General features: G+C 36.1%; 2 protein-coding genes across 2 annotated transcripts; one reads left to right on the top strand and one right to left on the bottom strand.

Annotated features, from left to right (window-relative positions):
• Positions 1-11,172: 11,172 nt before the first annotated feature.
• Positions 11,173-13,059, top strand: LOC111494866 (repetitive proline-rich cell wall protein 2-like). Its single transcript, XM_023144855.1, has one exon. It carries the CDS (start codon positions 11,173-11,175, stop codon positions 13,057-13,059), a length of 1,887 nt encoding a protein of 628 aa, XP_023000623.1.
• A 994-nt stretch (positions 13,060-14,053) lies between these two features.
• LOC111494786 (ethylene-responsive transcription factor 1B-like) lies at positions 14,054-15,093 on the bottom strand. The gene has a single exon (XM_023144778.1). The coding sequence runs from the start codon at positions 14,984-14,986 to the stop codon at positions 14,300-14,302; it is 687 nt and encodes a 228-aa protein (XP_023000546.1). The 5' UTR covers positions 14,987-15,093; the 3' UTR covers positions 14,054-14,299.
• Positions 15,094-16,355: the final 1,262 nt, after the last annotated feature.

The raw sequence follows: 16,355 nt of genomic DNA, 5'->3' as shown, positions 1-16,355 counted from the left end.
AATTTGAACTCAATGAATAACGTATATGAGTGTCAAAAAAAAAAAAAACTTCAAGAAAATAATATCGTGATAAGTGGATTAGAGATCTTGGTTTTCCATGAATATACTAAGTCTGTTTTGAGTTACCAGTTGAAAGTTAGAAAAATCCCGAAGTAAATACATTGAAAATGCAACACTCATAGGAATTCAAAAAAAAAAAAAAAAAAGAATTAAAACGCAAGACAATTGGTGACAGACACGCGGCGATTAGGGAAAAGGATACGTGTTTGGCTTGGTAGTACACATGTTGGGCGCGTTGTGGAGAGACGTGTACGATGATGAGCATAGACATGTGCACTCGAACTCGACCAACTCGACCTGTTTGACCCGCCTGCACCAACCAGAACAACCCAAACCGAAACCACAACTCGAAAGTTCAACCTGCGCTTGCAACCCACGTGCTCGTGAACCAAACTGACTCATTCATCGACCCACAAATGCAGCTCCACCTAGCGTGAAAGTGAGTGAATACTAAACTCGACCAACTCGACCAACTCGACTCGTTGGTTTCCTTTTGCCGTTTTAACCTCCATTTACTTGTTTTTTTTGTCCCAATTGTAATACTAAACCTATTTTTATCTAAATTAGGTTCCTCTAAAATTTTTCCTTAATTTTCTGTGAATTTTAGAGTCATTAACTGCACTCAGGGAAGACACCCATCAAACCAGTTATTAACCGCACGAAAATAGAAATTGATACTTGTAGGATTTGCTTGGTGATATATGCATACTAGTAAAAAATGTTCTTTGATGGATAGATTTAGAATACCTTTGCATAGGTATGCTAACTAAATATGTTAGGTGACTTGTTAGTTGATGGAATTTTGTAGCTTTATATGTCATCCTCATATACTTTACTACTATTTGTACGTAATTATTCTATAATTATGGATGTGAAATTTGTGTATCTGTGCTCCGAGTGCTTGATGTATGTTATCACTCCGTTGAGCACGTATGACTGTGTATGGTTCGTTGTACATTATCTCTAGTGAATAATTGAGTAAATTTGGAAAAGTAGTAATTTGGAATATTGGATGGATGCTCATAATTGAAGATAATCAATCAAGGGTGTATGGCAGTCCAAAATGGACCTCTCGACAGTTTCTAAGAAAAATCACATGCTTTCATGGCTGTCTCTCTTTACCACTTGTCTTTGCAAATTGAAAAAAAAAAAAGAGAGAAAAAAAAAAAAGACTTCAAAAGCCATCACCAAGAAAGAACTATTAATTTATTAAATTATTATAGGAAGGATTTGAGTTTACTCCTAAATTTTTAATTTACACCATTCTTTGAATAGTTCAAAAAATATGATCTTAAAAGATAATTACATTTTATTGATTCTAATTAGCTACTTTCTTATTTCTATTTTATAATTTAGACAAGAATAATATAAATTGGTTAAATTTAGAAATTAAAAGAAATCTTGTGTGACAACCTAATAAAGAAAGGGTATATGGATGAACCAATACCACATCTAAATGCAACAAAAATGATGCGGCCTTTTGTGAGTATTCCCCATTTTTGTACTAAGACTACCTTTTCGTATCCTTATGAATCAGATAATACGATGCTATTTCCGATGTTTGTGTTATCCCTATTTACTTTTTTTGTTGCAGTTATAGGAATTCCGTTCACTCAATTCAATCAAGAAACAATTGAGTTGAATATATTAGACAAATGGTTAACTCCGTCTATAAACTTGTTACATGAAAGTTCAACCGATTCTGAAAATTGGTATGAATTTGTAAAAAATGCAACCTTTTCTGTCAGTATAGCTTATTTCGAAATATTTATAGCGTCTTTCTTCTATAAGCCTGCTTATTCATCTTTACAAAATTTGAATTTTCGTAATTCATTGAGTAATCATAAGAATATGATGACAAAAAATATGCACCTTCCTTTTCGGTGGCTCAATCATATGAACTCTATAGTTAAGTGTATTGTGATCATATCGCAGAAAATACTGGAGAATGCTTCGATCTTTCGATTTATACCGTGTAACCAAACGATTTTTGTTCGGAAAGTAACCATTTTTTCCTCGAACTTTCCTCATTTTTCTATCAAGATCCAAGCTCCAAGTTGTCCATTATTATGGTGGCTGGTGGCTGTACTGTTTGGGAAAAAAAACAAAAAGTTTGTAAACATAGCCTTAATAATTAGTCAATTGCAAAAATGACCCAACGTTTTGGTATAAATGGGCACCAATGGTTTGAGCTTCTCAAAAACCAACTGAACCCAAAGGAAAAGTTCCTAAAAAATGTCTCCAAAATATGTCCTTATTCTTCTTCTTGGCCTCCTCCTCCTTTCCTCTCAATCTCTTGCTCGATCTTACTATCCGCCAGAGACTCACATGAAAGTAACTTCTTCTGTCACTCACTTATCGAGCGGATGGAAAAAATTGATCGGAAAAGTCTTCAAAAAAAAACCCAAACTAGATTTACCACCATTTCCACCACCACCGCCGCGTCGACACAACAAACGAAGGCCACCCGCCTCCAACTAAATGCTAGTAGATTCAATTTTGTTGAATAAATATGCATCACTGTATTTTCTTATATGCAATTGTTATTGTCTGGTCTAGCTTGTAAGCACTTCGACTCACATGAGACAAGTGTCTATCTCTACTTCATTTGATTGTTCAAGAAGTTCATAAGATTTATATTCCATAGTTATTATTGCAATTTAAATACAATTATGTCTCATGTGATGCATTATCATTTTTTTTATACTAAAATAAATATTTTAATTTCTCTCTAAATTAATACTTTGAAAGTAAAAGTGATGGATTCAATAAAAAAAAAAAAAAAAAAAAAAAAAATTAAGATGGTCCAAAACTACCCTCTATTAACTCAAATAGATTGCAATGAATCAAACTAGATTTGTAACGGTCGACTTCATCGCGCCAATTGATTATCTTCTCAAGTGGAATTTCTAGTGTGTTCCTTGTTGTTAGATTCTTTGTTGCTCTCATTGTTTCTTAACCAATTGCCTATGACTATTCATCCTCGATAGCCACGTCGTGATTTACTAATAGGTAAATGATTTCCTCTATAATTCAGTATTCATTTGTTGTTTGAGTTCGTATCATTTTAGGATTTGGCATGACAATTCTCTTACTGTTGTCATGCTCCACATTTGGTGTGTATTTACACCACAAAAAAGTGGTTGCTATTGCCATACACCCACGACTGAGAGTGAAGAGGAGGAAATGTCGACGCAAATGATCATGTGTTGTAATGAATAACAAATAGTTGTTCATGATTTAGTTAGTTTGGTTTGACTTGATTTAGTCAACCAGTTCAGTTGATCTGTAGTTGGGTGATTGCTTTAATACCTCTCGTTAGTTAAAATTTTTATTTGATAAGGATGATTTAGGGTGTTTTGGTATGAATTTACCCATAATTGTTAGCTTAAGGAGTTTTTGGGATAATAATAATAAATTAAATATCGAAACCGACTATTGGATTTGACTACTAACACGTTTATGATTGAAGACGAAAGACGAAAGTCCATTTCTTAGTGACAAAAATTTCTTCCTAACTCCAAGTGGTCCACTCTCGTAATAACATAATTTTTCAATTATTACAAAATTTATAGCATCACAATTTGTAATAAAACTTCAGCGTTTTGCAATTTCTAATAACAAAAGGGTGCGAAAATCTCTCATGAATAGGTGCGTTTTAAAATTGTGAGGCTGATGGCGATATGCAACAGGTCAAAATAGACAATAAATATTTAGCGGTTAGCTTGACATGTTATAAATAGTATCAGAGCTAGATATCGGGTGGTGCCAGCAAGGATTCTAGGACCTCAAGAGGGTGGGTATTGAGATCCCACATTGCTTGGAGAGGGGAATGAATCATTAGTTATAAGAGTGTGAAAATCTCTCCCTAGTAGACACGTTTTAAAATGGTAAGGCTGATGGCGATATATAACGACGTATAAAGACAAACGGACAGTATTTGCTAGCAATGAGTTTGAGCTGTTATAAATGGTATTAAAGTCAGACACCATGCGGTGTGCCAACGTGGTTCTAAGCTCTCAATTTTAAAATCGTAAGGCAGACCACACTACATAACATGTCAAATCAAACCAATCTACTAGTAATGAATTTAAACTCTAACATTAAAAGGTTAAATTAATAAATTAAAAAAAAATCAAAACTAGAGGAGATATTCTATAAATCCCTCAACTAAAGGAAATGGTCAATTATGGCAACTATATCTCTTGAGAAAAAACAAATGGTGGCGGCTGTGACCCTAAAATTTTGCAAGCAAATGGAAGTGTGTGTGGAAAATTGGCAATGTGGGTCACTTCATTATCCATTGTATTTTGAGTATCTCAACACTTTCAATCATTTTCCTTATTAGTATCCTTACATAAATGTGTATACCATATATTAACTAAAATAATAAATCATACACATTCGGATAACAGGTAGTTTTAAGAAAGCATTACAACCTTAGTTTAAAGTTGTTCGGATTGACCAATTCAACTAAAAAAACCACTATATTATTGGTATGAGATTTTTTTAAGAAGCTAAAAGCAAAAGCATAGCGTTTATGCTCAAAATAAATTTAAATAAAAACCAAGATTCTGGTTTAGAACATTTCCAAACATAAATATAAGAAATTTCTTAATTCAAAATAAGTTTAAAGAAATTAGATATTTAGGTGTCTAAATTTCTTAAATTTTAAGAAATTGGGCCGATATGATTTATGAGATATAGATGGATGGTTTTTACCTTTAATTTTTTTTAAAAAATATATTTTGAATTTTTTTTTAAAAATATTTTGGTGCCCTTTTTATATAATTTTTTAAGACAAAAATGTCAGTGTCAAATTTATGGTCATGTATGGCAGCTGTATCATGTGGTATGGAAACCAAGACGTGGCTGGAGTGGATTACTTGTCCTACTACTGATGTGACCATAAGCCATGTGAGCCACTTGGATAATATTATTAACTAGCAATCAAATTTATACCCTACCCTTAACGTTACCCTAACTAGCTCCGTCGTTCAACATCGTTATTGTATAATGAGCGAAACCCTAACGTAGGGTTTCCGGCTAGAGTTATTTTTATGTCTTTTTTTCTTCCTAATTACTCATCCATTTCAGTTAACTGTGAGATCCCACATCAATTGGAGAGGAACGAGTGTCAGCGAGGACGTTAGGCTCCGAAAGAGGGTGGATTGTGAGATCCAACATCGATTGGAGATGAGAACGAAATATACTTTATAAGGGTGTGAAAGTCTCTCCTTATCAGATGTGTTTTAAAAATCTTGAAGAAAGTTAAAAAACAATGCTAGTTGTGGACTTGAGCGGTCCGTGTTTCTATTTGGATTGATCCAAAATAGTTCTAAATTAACACCTAAGTGGTTGAACTTTTAACAAAAGAAAAAAAACATGGACCATGTCTCACGAACAATCTCATTAATGGAAAGGGGTGTTTTCGCATCTCACCATAATGCTCAATTTGTCTTAATATGATTGATAGATAAAAGAAGGAATATATATATATATATATTATTATTTATTATTTATTATTTATCTAGAGGTGCTTACTCATTGAGCCCGAGTTAGCTAATTGATCACTCAATTTAGCTTTTAAATCAGTAACAAATAATTTAAATATTCGTTAATTTATACAATTTATAGTTAGATAATTTCAATGGAAAATAGTTGAAATTATTTGTAAAGTTTTGATCGTTACAAGAATTAATTAACTTATAGTGATGAATATCGAGTAAAGTATGGATGCATGAATGACCGATACCACATTTAAATGAGGTGAGTCATGAGAATATGATGACTAAAAAAGATTTAAATGAAATTAAAGTTTCGTTTATACTAATAAAGTGCATCTTCCTTTCCGAAAGCTCAATCATAAGAACTTTATAGCTAAACAAATATGTTGGAATAACTCGGGTTGATTTGGAAATAATCTTTACTCTTAAAAAGTAAAGAATAGACAAATTCGAGGGTAATATATGTTAGATATTTTTATTAATTGTTTTTTTCAAAATCAAAAGACATAATTTAATATGAACCTAATATATTTTATGATAAGTAAGATATGGTTGTGCAGTGACATTCAATATGAAATATTTTGTTTTTTATGACTGCTATAGAATTTAATATGAAATCTAAGATGTGGTTGCGTGGATGATCGTTCCACTAGTGTTGTGATAATGAGAGCCACTTGACATTATTTAAAGTAATATAGGCCATTAATTATGTATTTATTTCAATAATATTCCGTCCAATCTTATCATTAACATATATTATCTTTTTAAGCTTTCGTGAGTGTTGTTTTCACACCCTTATAATGAATTTTTCGTTTTTCGTTCTTCTTCCCAATCGATGTAGGATTTTAATCCACCTCCTTTGGGGCACAAAGTCCTCGCTGACACTCATTCATTTCTCTAATTAATGTGGGACACCACCAAATCAATCCCTCTCTTCGAAATCCATCGTCTTTACTGGTACATCGCCTCATGTCCATCCTTTTGGGACTCAGCCTCCTCCCTGACACATTGTACCGATATCAGGCCTCTCATGTCCATTCCCCTTCGGGGCTTAGCCTCCTCGCTTACACATGGCCCGATGTCTGGCCCCTCATGTCTACTTCCTTTGGAGCTCAGCGTCCTCGTTGACACATCGTCTGATGTATGGCTTTGATACCATTTGTAAGAGTCCAAATCCACCGCTAGCCGATATTGTTCTCTTTGAACTTTCCTTAAGGTTCTTAAAATCGAGAGAAGTTTCCACATAGAAGTATTTAGATATTCTTCTCCAAAGGGCGTGAGATCTCACACAAACTACTTGTCTTAGGATTAATTAATTTTAAAATTAACCTCAAGTTTTCCTATAAAAAGCCAACAAGTTTCAGCTTCCAAACAGGCAGCTCAAACCCAAAAGCCACAATGTTTGTGAAGTACTTCCTTTTGCTTCTTCTCGCAGTGGTGCTTCTTACCACCACTCAAGCTCTGAAACATCCCTCCGACGCTGCCCATGAAGTGATTCCGGTCACCAACCAAAAGCTTCCGAGCACCACCGACACCGAGCCTGCGTTGGAGCATGAGGAATCCAAGTTCTACAGGAAGCGACCCTACAAAAGGTACCCACCCTACAAGAGGTACCCACCCTACAAGAAACGCCCCCCATACAAGAAGTACCCACCATCCTCCAACTAAACGCCACCCACAAAATTATGACTATGAAATAAGCGCCGCTGCAGTCGGCGGCGCCCAAGTTTCCCAAGTTTAGGGTAAGTTTACGAGGTTTAAGTTGTGTAGTAAGTTCATTTGAAGTTGGCATGTGCCATATGTTGTGTTATATCTCCATACTCCTTCTGGGTCTGTTATCAATGCATTATCCTTCACTTCTCTCATCTATCATTCAATAAAAAGTTAGTTCACGCTTTTTTCGATAGCAAGAATAATAAAAAGTTATATATTGTCTCTTTAGTTCACGCTTTTTCCGATCGCAAGAATAACTAGCTTGCTTCTATTCCTTCTCTATAACGAGTGGGCCTACTCTCCTATTATAGTCGTTTTGCTCGAGATTAATCCAACTATTGTGATCGATTGACGAATAGTTCGACTATAATCAAATATTACAATAAGAACTTTACATGTTCATTCAAAACTTTTGATTTCATAAATATGTCTTTTGATCTCTTTAAATGCACCGACAATATTTTATCAGTTCATGATGACATTTTTTACCTATAATGGAAAAGACTTCAAATATATTCAGGAATGATTTACGGAGTTCGTGAAACATTCATCACTTTCTTAAATCAACTTGAATTGGTCTTAAGAAGAGAAGATGTGAATCTAGTACTAAATTGTGGAGAAGTGTCATTTCATGGTAGATGTTGATAGTTATTTATAGCTTATTGTTATACACAGTAGATATACCAGATATATAGTAAATAGTCATATATATTAAATAACGGTATAATAAAATTATATGGTAGATAGTTATATATATAGTAGATGATTATATCTGATAAAACTATATATAATAAACTGAATCATGCATATATTCCTTAGTCAGTTGTTTGAAGATGTACTTTATGTATTCTTGTTACTGTACATACTTCAAGTTATCAATATAAACTGATTACATTTTCTCCGTTTTTGGTGTTCATCTATATTGAGTTTGTGAGTTCTTGTACCGTCCTAATATAAGGTATAGTACTGAGAAAGGAAATCAAGGTAGATAAAACAAAGTTGAAGTTATGAATCTAACCCCACCAACAAAATAATATATATATTTTAAAATTGACAATAAATTCGAGTAGGTTCGATTCAATCCAATCTAGTTTTAAGAGAACGAATGCACCGAGCTAATCTATAAAATTTCCATTTATTGGAACTCAATTTGACCTAAATAATTCGTAACTCAACCTAAATCGTACAAGTTAGATTAGATTGATTGTTGATCGAATTTTTCAAGTCATGAATTTTTTCGAACCCCCTTAATATCTAAACAAAACTTTAAAGAAAATAAATCGAAATAACTTAGGAATAATTTTCAGACATTGTTCCCATTGCATTATAATTTTCAGTCATTCATTGCTTTAGTCATGCATGACATTACCATAAGCAACCTCACATACTATCATAAATCACTCCATCGCTTAGTATTTTCCACTTCACCAGTCATGTGATCCGGTTACTTTTAGTTTCGAAAAGTGAATACTATTCCCAAAGACTAATATGGATCCTTTCAATATGTTTTATCTTCATTCACACTATCCACTGTCATGTGATCCTGTTACTTTTAGTTTCGAAAAGTGAAGACTATTCCCAAAGACCAATATAGATCATTTCAACATGTTTTGTCTTCATTCACACTATGAGATCCCACATCGATTGGAGAGAGGAATGAAACATTTCTTATAAGAGTGTGAAAACCTCTTCCTATGAGACGTATTTTAAAACCGTGAGACTGACAATAATTCGTAATTGACCAAAGAAGACAATATTGCTAGCTGTAGGCTTAGACTGTTACAAATGGAATGAGAGTCAAACATTGAGCAATGTGCCAGCAATAACATTGGGCCCATAAGGGGGGGCAGATTGTGAGATCTCATATCGATTGGAGAGGAAAACGAAAAATTTCTTATAAGGATGTGAAAATCTCTCCCTAGTAGAAACGTTTTAAAATCGTGAGGCTGAGTGCGATACCTAACGAGCCAAATGGGAGAATATCTATTAGCAGCGAGATTGAGTTATTACACACATGCTTTATAAGCTACCCAACATAGAACTGTTCCAACCAAATTTCAATTTTCAAACACGAATTAAAAGTCAACTTCAAACATCGAACTAAAAAATTAAATTTTTAAGAACTTAGAAACCGAATAGAAACTCAGTTTAAATCTATAGGATGAAAAGAACATAAATGAGCTAAATCTGGGAATTGAAATGTAGGTTTGTTGGTCGAATTGAGACCTCATTTATGTATTGTTTGTTTTAATGTCAACTCCAGTATCCAGTACCCATTTGTTTGATCTGCCGGCAAGGGGAAGCACCGTAGGCCACCCAAAAGGCTGACTACGTACAAGCAGTCGATGAGTTCCACGACTGTTGCCTCTTACTTTAGTCCCATCTTTCCAGATTCTAAACAATATATTTGGATGCGGTGTCTATCAATAATTCAGCTCTCCAATAATACTCAAATTATTGTATATCCAACCACCGACAGCCGAAACATTGATGTAATTGGGCATTTCCCAATCTAACTGTGTTCTTTGGTTACTATCATCAACGTACAAAGATTCCACTCCCTTCCCTTTCAATTCTCTACTTCTTCTTTCACTTTTAATGCATAAAAGATTGTATCCTACTCGTCACCCACTCGAACAATGATGCATGTATTGAGTATATATTTTCAAATGAGAAACTATATCGAGTATATTTCCAATAAGGCTTCTCTCTCCCTTCTGAGGATTAGACGTTGCAGCTGACTGTCTATATTATACTTAATGGGTGAGCAATGGTATGTAATAACCAATACAATCGTAATCTTTCGCTCTAAAAACTATAAGAAATAATAAATAGAATATTACCAAATACCTCTCGATGACCCACATTTTTTAATTTTATGATAATTAGTGACTTATTTATTAAATTATTCTCATATTGACTACTCCACGCCTAAAATTACCAGTTTCAATTCGGCCCGGTGAAATCCCACATCGGTTGGAGAGGAGAATGAAACATTCATTATAAGAGTATATGAAAACATCTTCCTAGTAGACGAGTTTTAAAATAATTAGGTTGGCGATAATAGGTAATGGGCTAAAACGGACAATATCTACTAGTGGTGAGCTTGGACTGTTACAAATGGTATTAGAGCTAGCCAATGTGCCAATAAGAACACTGACTCTCAAGGGGTAGATTGTGAGATCTCACATCGGTTGGAGAGATGAGCGAAAGATCCTCATAAGTGTATGAAAATCTCTCTCTAATAGACGTTCGCCGCGGAAATATATTTATTTGAGTAAGTAAGAAGTTACTTACAAAGATTGAAACATAAGCAAGTGAAAAAGTAACTACAAGTTTGAAATTTGAATCCATTTGGCTCAAATTTCAAAATTTTCTACTTTTCTTTGTCCTCACTACTTTTAAATTTTAGTCCCATACTTCACTGCCGACAAAACTGTACTTTATTTAATTACTATTTATGTTTCTTACTCTTTTTTCACTTAATAATTGAACCTTTAAAATTTTATAACATTTTAATTTTATATCTAAGTTTTTAAGCTATTTATAATCTTAATTAAAACAAATAAAAAGCAAATATATTCATCAAGATAATGGTTTCTCTTAGAATTCCTAAAAACATAAATAACAATAATAATTATTTCATTTGTAGGAAAAAAAAGTATTGTAATAATTATAAAAAAAACAAATCCACTTTAAAGATGAAAATGTAATTTGAAGTAAAGCAAAAGCAATTATTAACTGATTGGGGGAAAAAATTATTGATATATATACCTCAAACAAAAGGTGTTAGTTAGTGTTAAAAAAGATATAAAAAATAATAATTAACCTCATATTTGTGTCTTTAAATACGTGTCATTTCCTTCAAGTTCTTAATCACAAACCCACAAAAATGACTTCCTCCTACCTGTTAGCTCTCCTTCTTGGCCTGCTCGCGGTGGTTCTCACCAGGCCGGCCGTTGGAGATAACGCCGGTGAGCCTCAACCTCCAAACCCACCATCAATTCCAATTTACAAACCCCCCAAGCTTCCCCTAGTTCCCATATACAAACCACCCAAACCTCCCGGTCCATTTCACAAACCACCTAAGCCTCCGATAGCTCCAATTCACAAACCACCCAAGCCTCCACTCCACAAACCACCAAAGCCTCCGGTCGGTCCAATACACAAACCACCCAAGCCTCCGGTCGGTCCAGTTGACAAACCACCTAAGCCTCCTGTGGGTCCAGTTGAGAAACCACCAAAGCCTCCAGTTGATCCAATTCACAAGCCACCCAAGCCTCCGGTCGATCCAATTGACAAACCACCAAAGCCTCCGGTTGGTCCAATTGATAAACCACCAAAGCCTCCTGTTGGTCCAATAGACAAACCTCCCAAGCCTCCAATCGGTCCAATTGACAAACCTCCCAAGCATCCAATTGGTCCAATTGATAAACCACCAAAGCCTCCACTCGGTCCAATAGACAAACCTCCCAAGCCTCCAGTTGGTCCAATAGACAAACCACCAAAGCCTCCACTTGGTCCAATAGACAAACCTCCCAAGCCTCCGGTCAGTCCAATAGACAAACCACCAAAGCCTCCAGTCGGTCCAATTGACAAACCGCCCAAGCCTCCAGTCGGTCCAATTGACAAACCGCCCAAGCCTCCAGTCGGTCCAATTGACAAACCACCAAAGCTTCCAATCGGTCCAATTGACAAACCTCCCAAGCCTCCAGTCGGTCCAATTGACAAACCACCCAAGCCTCCGATCGGTCCAGTTGACAAACCACCAAAGCCTCCAGTCAGTCCAATTGACAAACCTCCCAAACCTCCAGTCGGTCCAATTGACAAACCACCCAAGCCTCCGGTCGGTCCAGTTGACAAACCACCAAAGCCTCCAGTCAGTCCAATTGACAAACCTCCCAAACCTCCAGTCGGTCCAATTGACAAACCACCCAAGCCTCCGGTCGGTCCAATTGACAAACCACCAAAGCCTCCAGTCAGTCCAATTGACAAACCTCCCAAACCTCCAGTCGGTCCAATTGACAAACCACCCAAGCCTCCGGTCGGTCCAGTTGACAAACCACCAAAGCCTCCAGTCAGTCCAATTGACAAACCTCCCAAACCTCCAGTCGGTCCAATTGACAAACCACCCAAGCCTCCGGTCGGTCCAGTTGACAAACCACCAAAGCCTCCAGTCAGTCCAATTGACAAACCTCCCAAACCTCCAGTCGGTCCAATTGACAAACCACCCAAGCCTCCGGTCGGTCCAGTTGACAAACCACCAAAGCCTCCAGTCGGTCCAATTGACAAACCACCCAAGCCTCCGGTCGGTCCAGTTGACAAACCACCAAAGCCTCCAGTCAGTCCAATTGACAAACCTCCCAAACCTCCAGTCGGTCCAATTCACAAACCACCCAAGCCTCCAGTCGGTCCAATTCACAAGCCATCAAAGCTTCCAGTCGGTCCAATTCACAAACCACCCAAGCCTCCGGTCGGTCCAATTGACAAACCACCCAAGCCTCCAGTCGGTCCAATTAACAAACCACCAAAGCCTCCAGTCGGTCCAATTCATAAACCACCCAAGCCTCCAATTGGTCCAATTCACAAACCACCCAAGCCTCCAGTCGATCCAATTGACAAACCACCAAAGCCTCCTGTCCGTCCAATTGACAAACCACCCAAGCCTCCAATTGGTCCAATTCACAAACCACCAAAGCCTCCAGTCGGTCCAATTCATAAACCACCCAAACCTCGAGCAGCTCCAATTGAAGTTGGTAAGGCCACCAGTGGCAACTAAAAGGCCATAGCTTCCGCCACCATATCCATACAACCTCCCAACAAGCCACCTACAGCCAACTGAGTTATGTGTTGAGGTAAGTTAATTACCAAAAATAAGAGGTTTTGGCAACCCAAATGTTGTATGCTTTTTAGCACTCTAGTGCTCATCTTTCTTTTGTAAAGCAGCAATGGGTGGCCACTTGGCAATCGTGTTTGCAATCTTTTCTTTTCTTTTTTCATGTAAACTTTTAAAGAAAATATGTCTACTCTTTTCATTTTTTTCATTTTTTTTCATTTCTGATTCGAGTGGAAGAATCTTTAGTGGATATGATATAATATTAAAACAAGAAAAACTTTTTTGAACGAGTTAACAATCCTCGTCTCAAACAAGAAAAAAAGTGCAATGATACACCTATGAAAAATGATTCGAAAATGACTTGAAAATGAAAGTGTTTAAGTTTGGTTTTTTTACTAAACATATGTGTCAAATTCATCAAATTTGAACAATTCTTAGAGATTCAGCAGTAAGTGTTTCACATACCCTTATACAATATGCTAAAAGAACGGGTATTAGTGTGTGATAATTGTGAGATCCCACATCGGTTAAAGAGGGGTCCAAGGCAACTGCTAGTAGATATTGTCCGCTTTAACTCTTTACGTATCGCCGTTAACCTCACGATTCGTCTTACTATCATTGTGACTAAGTCTTTTCTTTCCTCGATCAATCTTTCTTCTTGGTTATAAGTGAATTTGATAGTGGTGTAGAGATCTAACCCTATGAAGAATTTTCAAATATATATAGTAGTGGGAGACTTGTCAATGGCTCCATCTCTCTTTCTTCTCGGTTGTAGTAGTAATCGCAGTGGACAACATCAAAATATTAACCATGGAAGGATGGTAGACTATAAGAATGTTGTTCGTAATTTAGAAAGAGGAGGGGCGAGAAAATTAGAGGTCAATTATAAAATTCTATTTTGAAATTTAGGTCTAATTTTTTAGGTGATTCGGTCAAATTTCTCATAATCTTTCGTATAACAATGGAACAAAAAAACGAAGCAAACTAGTTGGATATAATTTATACATTCACACTAAAATAAAATTAAAAAAAAAAATGAAATTTTGTTATTTTTCACTTGCTTGAAAAATGCAAGGAAAAATTATGGATAATGTAGCTATTTCTGGTACCGGTCCAGTTGTTCTAGCCTTTCAAATAATTTTTTATAATCTCGAGATTTTGGGTCGAGATGTCGAGCCGTAATTCACCATGGCCGGAGATTCTCAGATAGCTCCAAGAGTTCTTCCAAATAATCAGAGCCAAGATCTTCTAAAACAACCACATTACTCTCTGTTTTCCCAATGTCTTCTTTATTTTTACTCTTTCTCCTTCTTGATTTATTCCTCATAGAATGTTTTCTCTTCAAAGCAACCACCGGAGATTCGCCGTCTCCGCCGTATGCGGCGGAGTTGATCATTTCCATCTCCTTGAGAGATTCCTGAACTCTTTCCACTGGAAAATTGAGAACAGCGGCCGCGCCCCGCATCGAGAAAGCGGCTTGATCATAAGCCAAAGCAGCCGCCTCGGCGCTATCGAACGTTCCGAGCCAAACCCGAACTCCATGCCTAGTTGAATCCCGTATCTCCGCCGCGAATTTCCCCCATGGACGCCGGCGGACTCCTCTGTAGGATTTTGGCTTGTGGGGTTCTTCTTCTCCGAGCGAATCAACCTCCTCTTCCTTGATCGGGTCCTGCCGGAGAGAATTCGCCGGCGGGTACGAGGTGGGCTCTGAGATCAAGTTGTGAAGGAGCATTTCGCCGGAATCATTCTCGTTAAAGAGCAGAGAGTTGTCGTTTGTTTGAAAAGCTTCCCATCGGAGAGATTCGAAGGAGCTCAAGGAAGATTCCGGCGAGAAGTCGGAGTCTTGGCAGTGAAATAATGAAGAAGTCATGGAAATTTTAGAAGAATTAATGAAGGGAAATTGTGGTTCATGAAAGGAGGAGGCCACAACTCTGCTTCTTGGGCAGGAAGATGTCTCTATTGGCGTTAAATAGATATCAAATGGCAGAGGACTTGGAAACAAAAAGAAAAGGTTAAAAAAAAAAAAAATTATTTGCCAATTTGAAGAATATTGGCTGGTTTGGTCGGTTAAAAATAGTATCATGGTCAATCACCCAAACAGTGTGAAGACACTAGTTGGAATAGGGCTAGACGCTATCCACAGTAAACACATTTTAAAATCGTGAGACTGAAAATCTTACATAACTAAGTCAAAGTCAATGATTTTGTCTATTACAGGATGTCGAAGTAGGTAGAACTATGTTTATGCATAGACCTAATAAGCTCTTGCACGTTCTTGCTAACTTCCCACACACACCCTTCTTGGCCCTTGCTCGCTCGTGGGCCCGCAGGCCTCTACTCGTGTCAATTATTTACCAGATAATAACATGATTTCAAATACGTGTATTAAACGGAAGCTACGTAATTTGAACTAGACTTATATTTATTTCTTTTAAAATAAATAAGATTTGTGAGTTAAAACACATTTATTTCTCATAATAATAATTTAATAAGAAAAATGGGTTTGGGAAGGCAAAAAGCCTAGAAGATTTAAAAGTAAAAGGTGGGTCAACGGGCGACGAGTCAAATTGGAAGAAAGGAGAACGATGACGTCAGCCGATGACTCGGATTGGAAGATGACGTGGCACTTTGGGTTCAGTTCATGTAGACAAGTTTGATGGATGGGGAAGTTTTTAGAGTGACAGTTCGGGCCACATGTGATCCTCAACTGAAACCCACATTCCAAATCTTCTAGAAACTATCACATTATTATTAATTCTGAGAGAGTTTTCTTTATTTAATAATTTTCTAAACTTTTTTTTATTTTATGTTTAATTAACTAAACTTATTACAGATTGATAAATTTTGCATTAAAACCTTCGTTAAATTAAAAAAAAAAATGTTGAATATGTTAGAGTTATTAAACTTATATCATCTTTTTAATATTAAAACACATGTTATATTTAAAATCGAAAGTTTATAAATTTATCAATACTTTTAGAGTTTCATATATAAATGAAGGTATACGTATTAATTATTTGACATTGTTAAAGTTCAAGTAAAAGTGGATGCAGGTTGGAAATTTTTTTGACCAATTAGAAATTTGAAGTCAGAGCAATTTAAATAGAGTTCACAACTCAACACAACTCTCTATTTTCGTGTTAGATTGGGTTAAGTTGTCGAGTTGTTTTTTTCTTAATTATTTTTAAAAAAATCCTACTTAGTTAGATTGTAACGGTGTTTTTTTTTTTTTTTTTTTT

Source organism: Cucurbita maxima, unplaced genomic scaffold (assembly GCF_002738345.1).
Source record: "Cucurbita maxima cultivar Rimu unplaced genomic scaffold, Cmax_1.0 Cma_Scf00020, whole genome shotgun sequence".
Classification (NCBI taxonomy): domain Eukaryota; kingdom Viridiplantae; phylum Streptophyta; class Magnoliopsida; order Cucurbitales; family Cucurbitaceae; genus Cucurbita; species Cucurbita maxima.
Note: the sequence above shows the minus strand (reverse complement) of the source record. Positions and strands in the feature narration are given on the sequence as shown.